We start from the raw sequence: 15,086 nt of genomic DNA on the forward strand, positions 1-15,086 counted from the left end.
GTTACGTTTGAAACTGAACATCCAAAAGAAGTATCTGAACTGGAGATAAAATGTTGAACTGCTGAAGCTGCTGTTACTGACGCTTTTGAATTTTAATTCAGGAATAGGCATTGTCACAATGCTAAAATCTGACCATAGAGACATATATAAATGTTTATGTTTCTGCTTATGTTTATTTGCATCAAAGTATAGCATTAGAAGAATAATTGTTTGCTGTAATATTTTACTGTTTTTGTATTAGAACTATTGAGAAAATTGCTTTTGATGGTTTCTAAGAACTGCTCACCTTTACTCCTAAGAAAATAATCAACAAAGCTTTGACATTGTTATATTCTTAAGTGCCTCAGTTTTCTTTGAGATATTTGACTCCCTAATAAAGAGTATCTCTTAAGTTAAAAATTTATTATTAACTGTTACTTCAGTATGCTAGGAAAAGAGGATTTTTTTGTGGAGGGGAAAGGGGAGATAATTAGGTTTAATAATTTATTATTATTGTTTTTTTTTTCATGGAGGTACTGGGGATTGAATGCAGGACCTTGTGCATGCTAAGCACACAGTCTCTACCACTGAGCTTTATATACCCTCCTTTAGAAAAGAGGGTTTTAATGAGTTCTTTTGGAATGTGAAGATAAATCTCATTCACATCTCTAATATTCAAGAGCCAGAATTGTCTATTCTCATTTATCCCTATTAGATATTATGCACTGCTGCCACAGGCTCTGTTTCTAAATTCCTTTCTGCAAAGGTAGAGCTAGCCCTTAACTACTATATTTAAGCTTCTTTGCCCTGAAACTATGGTTTAAACTTAATATTCTTGGAAATTTACTAACTTCAGAAGTGTCGTAGTACAGAATTCTAAGCAATTAAATCTCACATCTGGTTAACTTTTCATTTTTGTTTTCATGGGTACTTGGTTGGTTTAAATTTTTTTGTTGTTTAAGTATAGTAAGTTTACAATGTTGTATCAATTTCTGGTTTACAGCATAATGTTTTAGTCACACATATACATACGTATATTCCTTTTCATATTTTTTCATCATAGGTTACAAGATGTTGAATATAGTTCCCTGTGCTATACAGTAGAAACTTGTTGGTACATTTTTTAGTGTACTATGTATACTTAATTATCCCAGACTTTTATGTAATTAAAATATTATTTTAAGCAATTAGAAGTATTTTTGAAAAATTACATTGTACAGCATGATCATTTCATTAAGGAGAACTATAAAGTGTAGCTTAAATATCAGAAATAAGTTATTTAATGAGCCTATGAAATGTACTACTGGAATTTAGAATGATTCTTTGAAACACAAATAATTTTCACCTTAACTCTTTGAATTCTTTATGCTCATTTCTAAAATAAAAACTAAAAATCACAAATTTATGAAAAATGTTTTCTTCCTCAGGCCAGGATCTGTTGTGCCTACTAATCTGTTTCAAGGAATTAAAACTGTAAACCCAACATTTCGGGGGTATTCTCAGCAGGTAAGTCTTTATTGCTTTGTATTCATAATATTAATCTGTAATGCATTTGTAAAATACTATTATGCATTATGCCATTATATAGTCATTTGTATTTCTTCCCTTATAATTTATTTTACTTGTCTATTTACTTTGGGGGGTTATCACTTAATAATGTCTTTATTTGCTAAAAATAATAACCCATTATATTTTTTGCTTATATTCTTCTACCTTTCTCTTAACTTCATATTTTTCCAGAAATTTTAAGTTTGGGGGTATGTAAACATGTCAGTGTACTCTAGTGCTTTTAGCTTTGAAAAGTTCCACATCCAGAGATAAATTTTTACCTATATTTTCTGTATTTATGATTTAATTAAAAATTGAATTCTTTAGTACATCTGTCATATATTTCATATCATAATATGATCCAAATTTAATTTTTCACAGCTAACAAATTGTACCAAATTAAAGAATTTTCTTATCTGATTTTAAGTTTCTTCTTCATTTTTATGCTTACATTAATATATAATTGAGTCTTTTTCTGGACCCTCACATATTCTTTTTCAAAACATACCTGTACCCTGTTAACTTTTTTCTGGCACAAATTCTTGGGTCACAGAGACTGATTTGGTAGATATGAGAGATAAGTTGAGGCCTATGGATTTGTATTTTTAGTAAACATTGCAGGCTGATCAAGGATTTTTCTTTGAGATATAGTACAAAATTAGATAAAGCTTTCAAAAAGTTATTAAAATTTTTAAATTTCAGTTAATTTTTTATTTCATGAAAAATTCCTTAAATTCTCTAGTGCTTTACAATTTTCAAAAGTTTCACATACATGATTTCATATAATCCCATATTAACTCTTTTTTTCCTCCTTACACTTATATTGCCCGCCCCCCTTTCCTTCTCACAACTGGTAACTACTAGTTCTCTATATCTTAGTCTGGTTCTTTTTTGTTTTATTCACTAGATTGCTGCATTTTTGAGATTCTATATATAAATGGTATCATACAGTATTTGTCTTTCTCTGTCTGACTTATTTCACTTAACATAATGCCCTCACAGATTCATCCTTATTGCTGCAAATAGCAAAATTTCATTCTTTTTTATAGCTGAGTAGTATTCCATTCCATACACACATGCTCATGCACACATGCACACATGTACATCACATCTTTATCCATTCATCTGTTGATGGACCCTTAGCTTGCTTCCACATCTTGGCAATTATAACTGATGCTGCTATGAGCATTGTGGTACATGTATCTTTTCAAATAAGTTTTTTTTTTTTTTTTTCAGATATATACCCAGGAGTGGAATTGCTGGGTCATATGGTAGTTCTATTTTTAGTTTTTTGAGAAACCTCCATTCTATTTTCCACAGTGGGTGTAGCAATTTACAATCCCAAAAGTATACGAGGGTTCCCTTTTCTCCACATCTTTGCCAACATTTTTATTTATGTTCTTATTGATAAAGCTGTTATGACCTGTGTGAGGAGATAATCTCACTGTGGTTTTGATTTGCATTTCCCTGATGATTAATGATGTTGAGTGTCTTTTCACATGCCTGTTGGCCATCTGTGTTTCCTCTTTGGAAAAATGTGTGTTCAGGTTTTTTAATTGGGTTGTTTATTTTTTTGGTGGTGTTATATGAGCTGTTTATATATATTGTATACTAGCCCTCATATTGGTCGTATCATTTGCGAGTTTCTTCTCCCATTCAGTAGGTTGTTCATTTTGTTGATGGTTTCCTTTGCTGTGCAGAAGCTTTCAATTAGGACCCATTTGTTTATTTTTGCTCTGTGGATAAAGCTTTCATTTTATATTTGAACTTAGGCCATCTCTCTGAATTCTGATTGTTAGATGAGGCATGTTTTCTTTATACCTAATACTTCTTCAGTTTTTTAAAATGGCAGCAGCACCAAAAGCTGACCTCAAGATCATCTTCAGTTTTTTAAATTACTTTTGTTGTATTTAAACAACTTTTTAGAACTTAGTACTTCCTATCCTTCCAATGCCCTAGATTCTACAGAGTTGTATTACCTCAGTATAATGCTACACATTTAGAAATCAGTTGCTAACCACATTTATATATTCTCCCTCAAATTTCTATATACACATATTTTAAATGAAATAGTAATATCTATGTTGCTTATATATTAGGATGCTCAAGAATTCCTTCGGTGTTTAATGGATCTGCTTCATGAAGAATTGAAAGAACAGGTCATGGAAGTAGAAGAGGATCCTCAAACTATAACTACTGAGGAGACCATGGAAGAAGACAAGAGCCAATCAGATGTAGATTTTCAGTCCTGTGATTCTTGTAGCAGCAGCGATAAAACCGAAAATGAAAATGGCTCTAGAAGCTTCTCTGAAGATAATAATGAAACAACAATGTTAATTCAGGATGAGGAGAACAATTCAGAAATGTCGAAAGATTGGCAAAAAGAGAAGATGTGCAATAAAATTAGCAAAGTAAATTCTGAAGGAGAATTAGATAAAGATAGAGACTCTTTGTCTGAAACAGTTGACTTGAACAACCAGGAAACTGTCAAAGTACAAATACACAGCAGAACTTCAGGTGATAATTTTTATAATTTGCAAGTGATAGTGTTTCATTTCTAAACAAGGAGTATGAGATATATTTATATGTAAGATTATATTTGTTATTTTACCATTTTCTGATTTTGGGGGGGGGATTAACCTAGCATGTGACTAAAATTAGAACACATTTCTAATTTACATGTTAATGTTCACAGTTTATATTTGTCATAATAAAAATGAAATAGAATAATTGATAGCTTTAGCTTAATTTTTGTGTGTAGTATATGACATTATAGTTCAACCATACTGATTTGAAGAAAGAGGGGTGTTACTTTGGGATTTTTCTAACTAGTAGAGTTTAGCAGTATTTGCATGTGAGTGTTTAGTTAATGTCAATTAAGGCAGATTTGGTTGAGATCTGCAGAATTGCAAAATAACCCAAATTGTAGACTATTAGATATAGATTGCTATCATTGAAGTTACATCAGCTATGAAATATTTGTTATATGTTTTGATGTAGGAGTTTAATTAATTATAATGAACCCTGTTACGATAGATTATACTGTAATACTGGTCAGTGTTTCTTTGAGAAAGAGCAGGTAGCCAAATGAAAGATAGTTGAGCTAGGTTGCTTTGCAGTGTGCATTTGTTTCTTCTAGGGTTAACTTATCTTGGCCTAATGTGTTATTTAATTTAACAAAGCACATAAAATTAAACCATCAGAGGTTCAGATTCTCTGATCTCAATATAAGTGGCAGACAAGGAACAAAAAAATTATGTTCTGTAATTACTGAAGAGTGGGAACTACTATACTATTTAGGCTTTTGAATGAACCCCCAATTTTTTCCTTGGGAAAAGGATATTTCCTTAACCACAGGACCACTTGTGGTACAATGCTTAAATGTCTTCTAGTTAGGAAAATGTGTTAGACTCCTTCATTAGACTGACCTTATGTTTGGAAGTTTATATGTGTTGAGAAGTTGTTTAGTCCATAAATATGTGAAATTTCCATGTTGAAACACTTAGCAGTCTAGGCTAAGCCTGATTAAGCATGACTGAGAGACGTACTAGTTCTTTATTATTCCAAAGCAGGTTTATTCTTACAATTAGTTACTAATTGATGACCTAGATCAAGGATCTGAGCTTTTACATTTTTTTAAAGACCTAGCTTAAAAATGTCACAAAGATCATTTATGACATGCAAAGCCTAAAATATTTACTGTCTGGTCTTTTATAGGAGACATTTGCCACTCCCTGACCCAGATCATATTTACTTTATTCCCTTCTGAAAGGCCTAGAGTGAGTCTCCTTGTCTCTCCTACCCCAGTATAATACAGTCTGCTTCTAGTCATGGTTGAGATAGTGAGAAATGCCTCTGTGAAAGTAATAAAAATCATTTATTTTGCATTATCTGGAATAATCCTTAAAATCATTCTGTTTCAGGGTCTTTTATGAACAGTCTCTTTTCTTCGCTCAAATACTTTTGAGCAGTCCCTTGCCCTGGAATGTATGTCATGTATTAGGAATCCAACAGGAAGTTGTCAAGATAGCTCTCATGGAGCTTATATTTTCTTGATTTATAATTTAATTTCAAAAAGGCATTTTTCTGACAGGGGGGTATATTTTCTTTTATCACAGTAAGAATAAAATATTTATGATTATTTTATCCCTGAATTTCTTCTTAGGTTTTGATTACTATGTTAATTTGGGAGAATAATTTCTTTTTCTCCCATAGGGTTTTAAAACTTTCTAAAAAACTGTCCTAAATAGCTTTTGTTTTTTAAATACTAAATTAGGACAACTGTGATCCTCTTTGGCTTCATATTTACACTGCGCACTTTCTGAATTGCCTACAAAAGTAATGTGTTATAAACATTAATTGGATTCCTAAGGTAGAAAAAAATCAGTTACTTTGCTTAGTAGGCATATTGTCTATCAAGTATTTCACTTGACGTAACGTGAATTGTGGTCAAAATCTCAAGTGAAGAAAGCTTTAAATTAACATTATTTGACAAGTGGAATAATTTTACTATTTAAGGTAATAATACAAATTTTAAATATTACAGAATATATTACTGATGTCCATTTGAATGACCTGTCTACACCACAGATCCTCCCATCAAATGAAGGTGTTAACCCACGTTTATCAGCAAGCCCTCCTAAATCAGGCAATTTGTGGCCAGGATTGGCACCCACACACAAAAAAGGTAGAAGTTTCAGTTGTTCAGGTTCCTTTGCTTTGATAAAGTGTTAATTATGAAATTTTATTCAAGCCTTTAAAATTGACAGCATAATTTTACCCAACAATGATTTAAAATTTTTTGTGTGTGTGGCACAAATTTAAATACAATAGAATTCACTCTTTTGGTGTAGAGGTCTGAGTTTTAACACATGCATAGATTCTTGTTACCACCACCTCCACCAGAATCAGGATATAGAACAGTTCCAACACCCCAAAGAGTTCCCTCACACTACGCCTTTGTAATTAGAACTTCCCACTACCCCTCCCTAAGCCCCAGCCCTGTTGATCGCTATTCCTATTGTTTTGCCTTTTCCGGAATATCATATAAATGGGATCATATAGTATGTTGTCTTTTGAAATAGGCTTCTTTCACTTAACATCATGCGTTTAAGTCACGTTGCATGTCAGAGTAGTTCCTTTTTATTATTGAGTAGTATTCCATTATATGACTGTGCTACTGTTTATTCTCTCACTGAAGGATGTTTGAATTTGTTTCCAGTTTTTGGCAGTTATGAATAATGTTGCTATAAATATACATGTTCAGGTTTCTGTATGAACGTAAATTTTCATTTATTTAGGGTAACACCTGGCTGTGGGATTATTGGGTTTTTATTGCTTAGTTTTATGTTTAATGTATGAAGTTGTTTTTCGGAGTGGTTGTATTTTGCATTCTGACCAGCTGTGTATGAGAGATCCAGTATTATAAAATGTAAAACTATAAAACTCCTATAAGAGTCTTCATGACCTTGCGTTAGAATTCTTTAAAGATATCAGAAGCATGATCTATAAAAGAAAAAAATTAAAATCTTTCTTGGCAAAAGACACTATTAAGAGAATGAAAAGATAAAATTGGGAGAATATTTGCAGATCACATAGCTGACAAAAGACTCGTATCTAGAATATATGAAGAACTCTCAAAACATAATAGAATCTTTTCTTCAAATAACACCTTACTTTGAAGAAAAAACAGACAAGTAAGTAAAAGCAAAACTATTCTGGTTGAAGTCAAGGTGGAGAGACTAAACTCTTCCTGTTTCATCATGGTTTCTCTTTGGTGGTTTGTTTTTTGTGGGGGTTTGTGTGTATGTGTGTGTGTTTTTAAAGCTAATGCTCTTGAAAGGTATTTTGACAAATTTCTTCAGCATAGTAAATTTTACTGTTAAAGATCCCAGAAAAAAAAATGCCAGAGGAACTACTTTGATTTGTTTTTTTGCTTTGAATTTTTAAAAAATGTTCTCTACTTGTTTTTCAGTCTCAGCTCAATCTGCATCATCTCCAAAGAGAAAAAAACAGCACAAAAAATACCGAAGTGTTATTTCAGACATATTTGATGGAACAATCATTAGTTCTGTGCAGTGTCTGACTTGTGACAGGGTGAGTATGAGGGATTTATAATACATAGAAAACTTCTGTCAAATGCTCTTTTTAAAACAAACCTGACAAAATGGTGTGAAAAGTTTAATTCCTTCTCCTTACTATTGATGATTATACATGTATTTCTTGTGTTTACTTCAGTATAAATTGATTCTAGGAGTTGAATTTGTTTTTTGAAAGTAATAGCAGCATACTTTTTTTCCCCTTTCTTTTTGTTACAAAAACATACTTTTTAAAAGATGAGTCTGACCCACCATTGGACAGGCATACGTTAACAGGAAGAATTAACTCACTTCTTCATCTCTGGTCACATGTAAAGGAGATATGTTGCTTGGCAACAAGAATTGGTAACACATGCATATTCTCCCAAGGCTGATGAAATTAGTATGCTGGGAAACCGTTGTTATTCACAGGCACAAGGCTGTGAATGTATCTTCTCCACTTGGTTGTATGGCTTGTAAATATTTTTCCATGTTAAGATTGGGTTCAGATAATAAAAGTATTAAGATTCATACACAAGAGCATAAATTAAAATCATCATGAGTTCTTTGGTAATACCTCTGTTTCTGAGTTTCTTTGAGGCTTTTTTGAAGAATGGTTTTACTTCAGTGCCTTGATGAATATAATTAATGATATAAAATGACATTAAAAAAACCCAAAACCCAAAGTAAGCTTTCAATTATTGTGTTAGAATCTAAGTCAAATCTAAGGACTTCAATAGGATCATTTTAATGTAGGCTATTTTAGTACCAGATATTTAAGTGGAATTTCTTCTGAAATGTTTTCAGCTACTTGAAAATTACATGCCAGGTTCTACATCTTGTTTTTAAAACTATCTAAAAACTATCACTAGAAGTTATTTTGAAAAAGAAAAGCAATAGTGCTTAACAGTTCAGACCTCAAGCTACAGTGGGTGGATGTGAGGTACTTCTCTTGGCTGCAGTGTCCTCAACTAATGGGAATGTTAGCAGTTAACCTCATAAGGTTTATGGGAGATTAAATTTAGAACAGCACCTGGTTCTAAGCAATTTTGCTTTTGTTATTAGTATCTTTGCTGCTGTTAGTACTTAAAAGCAGTTTGATTGTGTTTTTCTTGTTACGATTTGCTTTGATCTTTGCAGTCTAAAATCTGTCCTCGAGTATTTGTGCTGGATTATTTTCATCCCATTCTTAAAACACAAAACAATTTTAGGTGTCTGTAACTCTCGAGACCTTTCAAGATCTGTCCTTGCCGATTCCTGGCAAGGAAGACCTTGCTAAGCTGCATTCATCAAGTCATCCAACTTCTATAGTCAAAGCAGGATCATGTGGCGAAGCTTATGCTCCACAGGGGTGGATAGCTTTTTTCATGGAATACGTGAAGAGGTATGTGTGTGTTTTCTTTGTATTAGTTGGTTCTTAAAACTGCTGTTTCTGCTGCACTGGCAGAACATTTCCTTTTTTTTTTTCTGTCAATGATGTTTCAGGTTTGTTGTCTCATGTGTCCCTAGCTGGTTTTGGGGTCCAATAGTAACCTTGCAAGATTGTCTTGCTGCCTTCTTCGCCAGAGATGAACTGAAAGGTAAGAAATGTGAAATAGTTTTCATCTATGACTGAATTGTTGTGGTGATCTTAAATATTAGTGGGACTAAGTTTAAAATCTGTTTATAAAAGCTTAGTTTTCAGGCAGTTTAAGTAGTACTTGCCCGTATTGCCACTGTGCCAATGTCTACCATGGCAATATAAATACTATAAATACCCTGAAATAATTTATACAGATTCTTAGAGTTCTAGACAGTATTGTGCTTGAAGTGCCTTCAGTCTGCTCTGGGTTCAAAGAAGGGAAAATTTAACCAGTATAAAAGACTTACTTGTGTATCTGGATTAGTCTGTGAATTCCTCCATAGTATTTAAGAGCCTTTACTATTTTTGTGTGTCTAGCACTTTGCTTGGACTTACAATGGTCAGTAAATTTTGTTAAGTGAAGAAATGGGCAGGATGTTATTTACATTACGTTATTTTAGATAGGCCTGCAAGGTTGGAAAGAAGGAGTTCAAGGGTGTTGTAGGCAAGGTCACATCATGAGCTGACTCTTGAGCAGAGACTAAAAAGTGTGAGCCTTGTGTTGCTGTGCTACCAGGTCAGCCTGTGGCAAGCTCAAGGAATTGCAGAACCAAAAGAAAATAACTTGCTTTTAATTTGAGAGGAATGACCAGATCTGTTCTATTTTCAGGTGACAATATGTACAGTTGTGAAAAATGCAAAAAGTAAGTGCCATTGGCAGTGCTTTCAACTGCACATTTTGTATTTTAAATGGTATTTTTCTTGGTTATTTGACTGGGCATGTGGGGTTAATTTTCCACTTTATTTAGAAAAATTAAGGTCAGTAAGCTTTGTCCTAGTGAAACTGAAGAGACTGGTTGGTCAGTAAAACAAATCTGTGGTAAAAATTTAAGAAAGTTAATAGACTAGCTAAGATACGAAAGTGTATTTTGAAATATAAAATAAATATGTAATTTTGCATAAACCATTTTGTAAATGTGTTGCAGACATACTAGAATATATAACATTTTCATTACGTAGGTGAATTTTGTCATCATAAATAAAGCAGTGCTCTCTTCTGGGTTACCATTTGAACAGACAAGATTTAGAAAGTGAAAGTGACTCTAAAGGTACATAGTTTCAAATCTGCGTAAAATTCAGAAAGCTTTATACCATCTCTAATGTTACCTGCTGTCTGATGGCAGAATAAAAAGACAGTTAAGTATGATTTTGTTTCTTTGTATCTACTATTAGTTACCTTCTTCTGTCTTGTGATGAGTTCTGGCTTCTTGGTGATAAGTTATAAAAGAAAAGTAAATGGAGAATTGAAAACAAATATGTTTGAGGCAGACTAAACTGGAAATTTTTCTGAATCTCTCTAATAGAAGAACAGTGGCCTCCTAATAAGATCTGGAATCTTCATAATACAAACTTCTGGCTTTTGTCAATAATCCAGGGAACGTTGATCTGCAGCTATTGGTCTTCTCCCTGACAAAAAGGAATGATATATTGTTTGGTCTATGAGGATAAAAGGCTGCCTTGTACGTTCTAGGAAAAAATATACCCCTAGTGAATTGGAAAGTATTTATTATCATGTCTTTGAAACCATAGCTGATAGCTGAAAAGGGAGCTGGCCTAGAGGGAGAATCTTTCTTGAAAACAAGTGTCAACTAGGAAAAAGATAATCATGAGGATGGAAAAGAACTTGCATCTACCTCAAAATCCAAACTGGAGATCTATCAAGTGTATATGAATATTTATTGTCAATAATAACCACTCTTTATCTCAAATTATTTGTTCCCACATTTAAGAATAAAGGTTGTAGATTTTGTTACCCAGTTTTACTTGATATCTGGATGTTATAAAGGCATAACCAGGCCATAGATAGTAGAAGATATTCATCAAAGAATTATACAACTCACTAAATTTTTATTACTGATATCTTCATTTAAATAATTTTTATAATAAAGGATTCCTATGTTTCAATAGTATATATTTTTAAATGGGGTAGCATGTAATTCAGTAGTGAGCATTTTTAGTCTGATAACCTCTTGTTTCTGCATTTTTAAAAAATTTTGCTGTATATTTGAAAATATTAAAGGTTTTATAAATTCATATGAGAAGCAGGTTTATTAAAATTGGTTTTCTCTTTTTACCCCTTAGGTTGAGGAATGGAGTAAAGTTTTGTAAAGTACAAAAGTTTCCTGAGGTATGGACTTTATCATAAATTAATTGATATGGTAGGAACATATGGCATTTATATAACACGGTGTAGTAAATTCTTTAGCATTGGTTGAAGAATGGAATGGTTTTATTGACCAGTTATTGTGTATACCCTATTAGGATTATCCATTTTTAAAATCCTGAGTTGCATACCAAGTAAATGCTCTTACCAGTAAAACTACATTGAACATAATTTAATCAGACACTGTTGGATCTTGCAGGTATAAAATGTAAAGTTTGAAAGCCAATACCTGTGAACTTAGGATGTACCATGTTTCACTTTTTCCACATTCTGACATCTGCAAAATCAGGTTATCAGAATTGCAGGATAATGCTTACTTTTGACAATATGTATGTTTAATAGAGTCTTTTATCTAGCATATAAAACAATAGAATTTTAAATAATCTTACCTCTCTTCTTTTAAAAAGATTTTGTGCATCCATCTTAAAAGATTCAGACATGAACTGATGTTTTCCACCAAAATCAGTACTCATGTTTCATTTCCACTGGAAGGCCTGGATCTTCAGCCATTTCTTGCTAAAGATAGTCCAGCTCAAATTGTTACCTATGATCTTCTGTCAGTTATTTGTCACCATGGAACTGCAAGTAGTAAGTATAAGAGTTTGAAATATGTTCTTAGATTTAAAAAAAAAAGGGTGTAAACATCTGAATTGATCTCTTAAACAACACCTGATTGAACAAAAGGAAAAAAATGGAAAGTTAGATTTTTATTAATTTTTTTTTAATTTTGGTTACTGAAAACATGTCAGAAATTTTAGGAAATTGAATAATTTTACTCTCAAGTGTTAAATACTGGAGATTATATTTTGCGTGAAGGTAAATAATAAAGACTAACATGATTTTCTTTACACTAGGTTGTTAAAGATTATATTTTCTGTCTTAATATTCATTTCCTCAAGTGGTGGTGGTGAGGATACATACTGGAAAAAAAATACAGGTTCTTGCTGTATTTTATTCAGTCTGTGCTAGGAACTGATGATACAGAAGTAGTTTTATTTTCCATTCTTGTGTTAATTTTGTATTACTGAAATGATTTAAAATTTTTTCTACTTAAATTCAGGTGGACACTATATTGCCTACTGCCGAAACAATTTAAATAATCTCTGGTATGAATTTGATGATCAGAGTGTCACTGAAGTTTCAGAATCTACTGTACAAAATGCAGAAGCTTATGTTCTTTTCTACAGGTGAGAAAATAACTCTCATGGATAGTCCATTTTGACAAATAAAGAGAACATCTCATGTTGAGGTTAATAGTGACTTCCGAGGCTTTCAGAGTGGATTGCTGAGTAAAGATTAGAAGTTATTTTATTCTCATTTCATTATACAAGTAAAAATAAAGTGAAAAGTTCTATGCAGAATGATGTTTGGTTAAGAAAATGCTAACTCATTTAGTCGAAGGGCAAAGGAATATATTTTGTTTTAGACAGATTGGTTTTAATTTAAAAAAAAATTAGGTATTGACTGTAGGGATTAAGTACCATATTTTCTCCTAAAATAGCGAATAAAGGAGGTGTTAGTATAAAAATAAATCCTTGGTACTTTTTAGTATCTTATAAAAGATTGTACTAGCTACTAAAACAGGAAAGCAGATTAACTATTTAGATTGCTCTTATTAACAAACATTTGAATGCCTATTCAATACCAGTAGTTATGTGGCTACCAGTAGTTAAGATACAGTATCAGACCTAGGGGTGTATAATGTACTTGGGGGGGGGCAAGGGGGTGGTGAATCAAAGTATGTTTCTCCTGAATAGTTTTCAAAACCTAATAAAATTTGTAGTACAGTCCATTCTCCAAATCCATGGGTTCCACATCGAGGATTCAATCAATTGCAGATCAAAAATATTTTTGGGGGAAGGTCCCAGAAAGTTCCAAAAAGCAAAACTTGAAGTTGCACACCAGCAACTGCCTATATACCATTTACATTGTATTTACCACTATTTACGTGGCATTTACATTGTGTTAGATATTGTAAGTACTCTAGAGGTGATTTAAAGTATATGAGAGGGCACACATTGCACTATTTTACATAAGGAACTTGAGCATTTGCAGATTTTTGGTATCTGCAGGGGTCCTGGAACCAATCCCCCATGGATTCGGAGGGGCGACTGTATTAATGTATATGCTAAATCTAACAAGTGCAAAAATTCACTTACAAGCCTGATGGAGTAAAATGCATTAATGAATCATTGTCTTTAATAGGAAGAGCAGCGAAGAAGCACAGAAGGAGAGGCGGAGGATATCAAATTTGTTGAACATAATGGAACCAAGTCTCCTACAGTTTTATATTTCTCGACAGTGGCTAAATAAATTTAAGACCTTTGCTGAACCTGGTCCTATTTCAAATAATGATTTTCTCTGTATTCATGGAGGTAAGAAACTCTGTAATGGAAGTAGTGGTAAGCGTTTGCTATTAAATAATTTACAAGTAAGAAAAGAGCCAAGAGTTTCCCTTTTAGCTTTATTTCCCACTTCCCCATCTGGAGTCCAAAGTTAATTGCGTTTAATTTGCTGCGGTTTCAGAAATAAGTTTTTTTTTTTTTTTCTAATTATAGGCAACCTGTAGCCTCTTCACAGAACAGATGTTTTTTGAGTACCTGTTCCAGACCCTCTCCTAGAGCCTGGGTTTATCAAAGACACTATATCTATTCTCAGAGCTCTAATTTCATAGTAGAAAGAGATACATAAACAGCCAATTACAGTACAATGAGCCAGTTTTATTACATATTATTTTTCTCTGCTGAGAGACATTCAGCTCCAGCCGTATCCATGGCTCTTATTCCCTTTGTCTAAATGAATAGCTGGCTCTTTTCCGAAGTATGAAAATGTACTTGGAATTTAACAAAAAAGCCTCATGTAGTTATTTGCTAAATATAACTTATGCCTTTGTGATTGGCTGTGTTAGTGTTTGTTCCCACGATACTTAACACTTTAGTGTTACACTTTAATTAAATTTCATGATTAAAGACTTGATATTATCATTAATTATTTTTGCTTGAAACCACAAGAGATAGTAGGATTGTCCCTTATTGGATTTAGAAATCTAAACCTTGAGAATATTTCTGTATGTGAATTTTTTTCTTACTATTTCCTTACTTGAACTGCTAACATAAGTCTCTTCCTGTTCCAAATGTTCCCATAAACCCACAATGATCTGTGTCTGCCTTTTATTATAGTTACTTATATAAATGCTTCATTTCTTCTGCTAGCTCATAAGCTCCATGAAGGAAAGATTGTCTCTTGACTTATCTCTGATTTGCCCCAATGCACAGTCAAGGCTTAGTAAAGATTTATGTAAGTTAAATACTTGAAGATCTTGGTTAGCTGATTTTTCTCTATTTTAAGAAATAAGTTCATCTTTAGGAACATATGCTTATACTTAACTTTTTGGGGAGGAATTTTAAGAATAATGATTGAAAAATGCAAGTGATTAATTAGTTAAAAGCAATACAAAGGAATTTAAGAATGAGACAGACCCATTTAAACTTTTTTAGGTGTTCCTCCACGAAAAGCTAGTTATATTGAAGACCTGGTTTTGATGCTGCCTCAGAACATTTGGGATAACCTATATAGCAGGTTTGTTTTTTAAATCAGACAGTATGGTATTGTGAAAATCAGTTTGTGAAATTCGTTATAAGGGGATTGGATTATTTTATATATGCTACTTGTGCTGTATGCTGCTTGTGTAGAATAC

At 32.6% G+C, this 15,086-nt stretch overlaps 1 protein-coding gene across 5 annotated transcripts in view; it reads left to right on the forward strand.

Annotated features, from left to right (window-relative positions):
• USP33 (ubiquitin specific peptidase 33) overlaps positions 1-15,086 on the forward strand; it is a 53,848-nt gene that overhangs the window by 26,645 nt on the left and 12,117 nt on the right. For 2 of the 5 annotated variants that reach the window (XM_031465425.2, XM_064493431.1), the window contains exons 9-20: positions 1,407-1,485; positions 3,627-4,044; positions 6,074-6,214; positions 7,502-7,623; positions 8,816-8,988; positions 9,090-9,184; positions 9,836-9,869; positions 11,308-11,353; positions 11,797-11,977; positions 12,450-12,576; positions 13,595-13,764; positions 14,887-14,968. In XM_031465425.2, the coding sequence (XP_031321285.1) occupies positions 1,407-1,485; positions 3,627-4,044; positions 6,074-6,214; positions 7,502-7,623; positions 8,816-8,988; positions 9,090-9,184; positions 9,836-9,869; positions 11,308-11,353; positions 11,797-11,977; positions 12,450-12,576; positions 13,595-13,764; positions 14,887-14,968 (1,668 nt within the window). The remainder of the gene's footprint in view (positions 1-1,406; positions 1,486-3,626; positions 4,045-6,073; positions 6,215-7,501; positions 7,624-8,815; positions 8,989-9,089; positions 9,185-9,835; positions 9,870-11,307; positions 11,354-11,796; positions 11,978-12,449; positions 12,577-13,594; positions 13,765-14,886; positions 14,969-15,086) is intronic. The other 3 variants (XM_031465423.2, XR_010383786.1, XM_031465424.2) reach the window with 3 other exon arrangements.

This window comes from Camelus dromedarius, chromosome 14 (genome assembly GCF_036321535.1).
Source record: "Camelus dromedarius isolate mCamDro1 chromosome 14, mCamDro1.pat, whole genome shotgun sequence".
Lineage (NCBI taxonomy): Eukaryota > Metazoa > Chordata > Mammalia > Artiodactyla > Camelidae > Camelus > Camelus dromedarius.